Raw genomic sequence first — 6,474 nt, forward strand, 5'->3', positions numbered from 1 at the left:
TTTTTATCAAAAATACATAAAAACAAAATCATTATTATTTTTAGAAAAAAAAATATTTTTTTGAATATTTTTTTCTGGTCAACGCCGGTCAATACTAGTCAACGCCGGTCAACTCTGGTCAACGCCGGGTTCGGGCAGACCTCGAATGTTTATGGTGTTGTACACATAACCTATGTTTGTTTATGGATGTCCTTATGTGATGACAATAGTTCACGTAGTTAACAAGACATTTATATTGTTTGTATGTGTGGCTATGTGTTGGCGTATACTTCAAGTAGCTGGCAATCATTTTTCTAATAATTTATTCAAAAAGACTGCTATTGTAATATATAAGATAGAAGTATGTAAGATTAACATATGCGTTTTAATAACTACACAAATGTTAAAGTAAAGAGACATATAATATATTATTTAATGTGTTCATAAAAACAATTTGTTGGTAGTAGTAAAGACTAAAGAGTATATTTTAATATTAAAATATATTTGTGTGTACAAATACACTTTTAGTAGTGATGTAGATAGTAGATTTGTAAATGGATCTACATTAGTGTATTATAGCAAAAAAAGAAAAAAAACTATTTTCTATAATTAAAAGTTTATCACTTTACTTTTATATATTATTTTTACTTACGAAAAGAACTAAATATATATTCTTTGTTAAATTTAATTTAATTTTAATAATTTTGAACTCATCAACATCTATTTTCTTTAACTAAAAGTGTATCTATTTACTGTTTTTTTTTCAATCAAACAATTAAAAGGAAATTTCTCGGTTAGCTGTCCAAACCGGAGGGAAAGGATTTACAAAAGAAACTTCAGAGATAAGAGAACACGAAGCACTAGCAAGACAATCCGCCTTCGTATTTGACGCAAGCGGGATCCAAGAGATGGAGAATAGTGGGAAAGACTCCAGCGAGTTAAACTCATTGAGCAAGTTGGAGAAGGACGGCCAATATTCAGAAGACTGCACCATAGTGAGTGATATGTCTATATTTTGCATCTCCTTAGCCTGTATTTGTCATGAATTTAGCTAGGACAACTAGTCGTTTTGCATCATTTTAGAACCTCTTTCGTACACTTTGCATGTTTAGAAAGTTTATGCATCATCCTTGCATACATTGTGCATTTCGGAGTATTTAAGGTGTCTAGAAGACGTTGGAAGCGCAGAGGATCGAGCCACGCTCAACCTCCGCAATCGAGCCATGCTCAACCTCCGCAATCGAGCCATGCTCAACCTCCGCAATCGAGCCACTCTCAACCTCCGCAATCGAGCCACTCTCAGCTGCATCAATCGAGCCATCCTCAACCTCATCAATCGAGCCATCCTCAACTTCCACAATCGAGCCATCCTCAACTGCCTCAATCGAGTCATCACTCGAGCCACCGGTCTAGGGATTCAGCTTTTGACGTCTTCATAAAAGTTGTAGAGAATTGAGTCATCTTTCCAATGCCGTTTATTTCAAGCCAATCGGAGGTGTGGTTCAAGAGTTATCATTGTTTTAGTGGATGCGTATACACCCAGCTCGAGCCATTTTCACTCACACCACTCGAGCCACTCCTACTCACACCACTCGAGCCACTCCTATTCACACCACTCGAGCCACTCCTACTCACACCAATCGAGCCACTGGACGCACACGGACAAAATCGCTTATACCAGGAAGACGCTCCGTCTGACATGCTTCGGGAGACTCCCAAACCGACGCTCTATCTTGTCGTTTTAAGTTTTAGGGATTCACGCGTTTTTACTATATATACATTTTGTTAAGTCTTGTTTTGGACATCTTAGTTTTTATCTCGTTTTCTTTTGTAAGGTTTCCCTAGCCACCAAAAACGTACTCTGACTTTGTATCCCGATATCTTTGAACTTATTCAGTATTTTGATTTGATTTCTTTTACAAAGTTGTTCTTCACATTTTAATCTATCTAGGAATGCTTGTTTCAATGTTTTCTGGGTTTGCATCCTTGACTATGATTTTCGGATCTAAGTAGTGTGTTAGTTCTTGAGGATGGATATATTAGGTGGAGGATCTTAGGATGTAGAGTGTTTAAACGTTGATTGCATGATTCCCTTCTGGACTAGAGTAAGAAATACTAGCTTTTCTCTGATCAATTGAGACTAAGTTTGAGACATTTCCACACCCAAAAGGTGTTTGATGAAATGTCTGACCAACTAGTGATAGAGACTTACGTTCCTAGCCTAAGAGATTAGTTGTCTTGGATGTTTGTTGACATGAATGAACTTGTTTGTAATGCCTGCTCGACCATGATCCTCTAGCGAGAGCTAGGTATGGAAGTGGTTGAGTCTGAGTAGCTTTTGCCAAGAGATTGGATTAGCTAGGTTGTGATGTTCATTGTTTAGGGATAGTTTGCTTGTGGCATGTTAAACACTCTTTAGACTAGGATACTCCACCGACATCAATTACTCTCATCCTTAGGACTTCTTTCCTTCTGATTTTTATTACATTCCTCAGACTGTTTCGCTTCTTGCTTTTTATTTCATGCTTAGACTCGTTTATGTTTTTATTCATTTCCACTTCTTTTCATGCATTCTCGTTTCTAGTTCTGTGACTCATTTCGGTTTTGCATTTTGACCATTCTAGGATTGTTAGACAAACACTCTTCTTGAATTGGCTTGACTTGTGATTGCTTGATTGCATCTTGAGTGATAGTGAACCTTCCCAACTGGATTGACAACCTTAAGTATTACAACACATAAGGTTAATTGAGACCTGCTAGGACATACAAAAATCTTAGTATCAGTGAGTAACTCAGCACAATCAGTCTCAAAACGTTGACAAGCAATCCCTTCAACACGTATCCGCTCAATGGCCCACAACAACGTTTTTAACTCCGAATGCAGGGGGAAGGGCTCTGGTTTAGACACTTGTCCCCCAACAACAAGGTTCGCTCCTCACCAACGCAACACCACCAGCCCAATCATGAATGCACATTGGTTGCTTTCCAAGAACCATCAATCTGACAACAAGGTGAAGAAATCTGGACATCTGAATACGAAGATGGAGCTGACATGACTGTCGTAAAAGAGAGCGCATATTCCCAGGCTAAATTATCACCCAAAGTCTAAGTAATTATATCATTCGCCTCTATCTTTTAACCTTGATTTTTTTTATGGTTTTCCAGATTACCCATAAAATCCATGGTAATTGAAGAAGTTGATCAGGATCACCCTGTTGAGAGGCGTCCCTCCAGAAAACAAATTCCAAATTCGAGTATACCGACTCATATGGTAAACCCTGTGATAAAACCGGAGTCAGAGATAAATCCAAAACTTCACACGAACGAGGACATTCAAAATAAAAACATGATTAATAGTTTCAACCGTATAGTCGCATCTTTTACATCAAATATCACATTGGACACCTCGGTGTATCTATTTACTTACTAAAAATATTTACTTTTGATAAATTTAATTTTATTTTTAAAATTATAAACCCGCACATTGAACGGGTCATAATCTAGTTATATATGTTTTCAAATACTTTGAAATACTCAAACAAGAAAAGTATGAAACCAAGTCTAATCACTAGAACTAAATTTAACCGTGCCGGTTATGGTTTTACATGGTTTTTTTTGTAATTAACAAGTGACCCGGTTGCACAAGGCCCAATGTATTATGGTGAACAAAACATTAAACATTTCTCTCAAACCTACCATTTTACTTGGTTAGTACTGCAGAATCAAGAACTGTTAAATAATCAGATTTTTGTACATTTGTTTTGGGGAAAAATATTACGGTTAAAATATATTTACCATCATCATATGCTCCTCTAGAGTTACAACATCTCAGTTAATAATATCTCACTTTCTCTTGGTTACTTTTGTTTTCTTTAGGGTGTTTTTTTTTTTTTGGTGAAACGTTTTCTTTAGGGTGTTTCTTTCTACTAGACAACTCTCTACCCACTGATGATTTCTTAGGCATTTTAATTACGTGTCATTTTGTCTCTGCCTATTTTAAAAAATATTTCAGAACTTGTTTGCCTTTACCCTGCAAATTATTTATATGCGTTGAGCTAGTTGTGATTAAGAAAGGTAAAACGAGTTCTGCCATGTTTGATTCCAACTAGTCAGAGATCTACTAACCAAAAAAAAAAAAAACATTAATTAACTAGTAAGTACTACATGAACCAAACCCAAAAACATTAACGAAATAATATTGAAGGCCACAAAGAGACACGCAGTATAAAATGACATCCAATGATATCAAAGTCACTAGTAAGAGGATGGAGCAGGCCAGTAAGGGAACTCAGTTGATGTTAATGGAAGGTTATCTTTTGTGAAGAAGGTAGTGCTAATATCGGCTGCGATGTCGTGAACACCAAAGTTACGGCCCACATAATAGATATAGTTAGGCCTGAGTCCAGGAGACGAGCTTGCCGGGACACAGCATGCTTCATTATGTCCAAGAAAGATACAAAGATCTCCAATGTCTTCCGTGTAAACCAAGTCACCGCAAATTGTATCTACTCTAAACACCAAAAACCCTTTTGTTGTATGGAAGATTGTTCCCTTATCCCAGTTTTTGTCTTCCTGGCCGAACCTGCAAATAAGATATCTATATGTTTCAGCATATACTAAATTACCAAACTTGTGCATAAAAATATAAGTTATTAGGTACCATTTGACGAGGAAATGTTCGCCGGAGGGGGACTCCACGAAGTGGTCCGTTCTGGAACACCAGATGAACTCTTCCAAATTCGTCCGAAGCACCTTACTTACATGGTCCGTTTGATTACACTTAGACAAGTAGTGGAACTTGGGTTCGAAATCTTCCTTCTCCTTTGCGTGGAGATCCAAGGACCAATAGTACTGTCCAGAAGGACAAACAGTGAGAAACTTTTTGTTCTTCTTTGAATACATTAGACTCGAGAAAGGGTGTACAGAACCAGAGGTATCGAAGTTGATCCATCGAGAGCAAGAGCCGCTGAAGGGCTCGCACAGATACACGTCAGATCCCAATAACTTGACCGCCACTACCAGTTCATGCTTCCTCATGTTACGAGAGTTGGACACTGCCACGTTCTGGATTCGAGAACTACTAGGCAGAGGAGGTAGATGGAGTTTGACCGAGTCAGATGGTGTGTTACTGACCAGCATGAGATTTGTTGAATCATTACCCTCCGGTTTCTCCAAGGTAACTCTGTATCCATCTTTATTATGTGGAATTCCATCGGTCATCGCCACTCGGACCTCTTCTCGGAGTCCCTTGTCCTTAATCACGAGTTTCTCTTTGTATTTATCATCGTAGTATACTTGATCATTGTGAGAGTACTTGTTGGTCTTAAGGAGGTGGTCAATCAACAAGTACGGGTGTGTTGGCTTAGAGCAGAACATCCGAACCTTCGTGTTGTTGTATCTCTGCATGCATGCCATATATACAATGAGTAAGAACCAAAAGGAAAATCCAAGTCATATCGCATAACAAATAAAGAAACTTACGATGACATTTTTGCAGACAGATGGTTTCAAGAGTCGGTTGATGAGCTGAGACATCGTCGAAAACCCTAAAACTATTTTGCTGATTTGGTCGTCTAAGAGTAATATAGAGATAACGCCTTGGAGATATAATATATAGAAGAAGACGAAGATAGCATTAAATCTAAGGAGATATGAACAAAGGTGAAGGTCTGTGGAGAATTAAGATGCTTATTAACATTGTAAGGTGTTTACAATACAGGAAAGAAGATCGACTAAAGATCATTTACATAATGTTTCTGTGAGATACGATACGTGATGAGGAAGAGATATGAAACTTGGAGAAGAGTATCCGGTTTGGGTTTGGGTTTGATGGTTCGGTTTAACAAGATAAACATTAATAATGCTGTAATGGAGATAACATTAAATCTAAGGAGATAAACATTATTAATAATCTATTTTTTCTTTCTTATAATTAATGAAATGACATGAAAATATATAGCGTCTTAAGAAGACTCGATCTTAACTAAGAGCAGCTGTCAAGTATAAAACATTGGCTACTTTATTTTTCGGTGCGACTTCTGGTTTAATATCAATTGGTTAGGTTAGTTAAATACTTAAAATGACCTGGTTTGGTCGTATTTGGGGTTAAAATATCTAGTCCTTGCTACCGTTAAAATCACGTTTATTTACAAACATATTCTAAACTTTATTTAGTAGAGAAATTTATGAGATAAGCATTTAATCCCAAGAATATTGTCTGATTCGGACTTTCTGTCCGTGATTATAGATTCAGGCTTTCTAAAAAAATGAAATAACCAAACTACCTCGCTCAGAAAAGCAAATCATGTTTCTCTCTGGCTTCGTCATCTCGTGTCTCCCTCATCCAACATCAGACAAATCATTTCAGATCTTGAGCTAATAGAGAAAGAAGATCATCTTTTGTAGCTTTGCCCACACCAACAAATCTTTACAGAATATAGTTTTTTCCCAGTCTTTGTTCTATCTATATCTCGTTTCTACTGCAATTCTCTCTCT

General features: G+C 37.2%; 1 protein-coding gene across 1 annotated transcript; it reads right to left on the reverse strand.

Annotated features, from left to right (window-relative positions):
• On the reverse strand, positions 4,234–5,514 carry LOC104733294. The gene is made up of 3 exons (XM_010452880.1): positions 5,461–5,514; positions 4,597–5,379; positions 4,234–4,530 (listed from the first exon to the last, which is right to left on the reverse strand). Exons 1-3 carry the CDS (start codon positions 5,512–5,514, stop codon positions 4,234–4,236), a joined length of 1,134 nt encoding a protein of 377 aa, XP_010451182.1.

This window comes from Camelina sativa, chromosome 12 (assembly GCF_000633955.1).
Source record: "Camelina sativa cultivar DH55 chromosome 12, Cs, whole genome shotgun sequence".
NCBI lineage: Eukaryota > Viridiplantae > Streptophyta > Magnoliopsida > Brassicales > Brassicaceae > Camelina > Camelina sativa.

Excerpts from the sequence above, each read along its gene's own strand:
- LOC104733294 (XM_010452880.1), bottom strand. The coding sequence starts at position 5,514 with ATGTCTCAGCTCATCAACCGACTCTTGAAACCATCTGTCTGCAAAAAT. Across the intron at positions 5,380-5,460 it reads CTGTCTGCAAAAATGTCATC|AGATACAACAACACGAAGGT; the intron begins GTAAGTTTCTTT and ends GCATGCATGCAG. Across the intron at positions 4,531-4,596 it reads TGCACAAGTTTGGTAATTTA|GGAACAATCTTCCATACAAC; the intron begins GTATATGCTGAA and ends AACTGGGATAAG.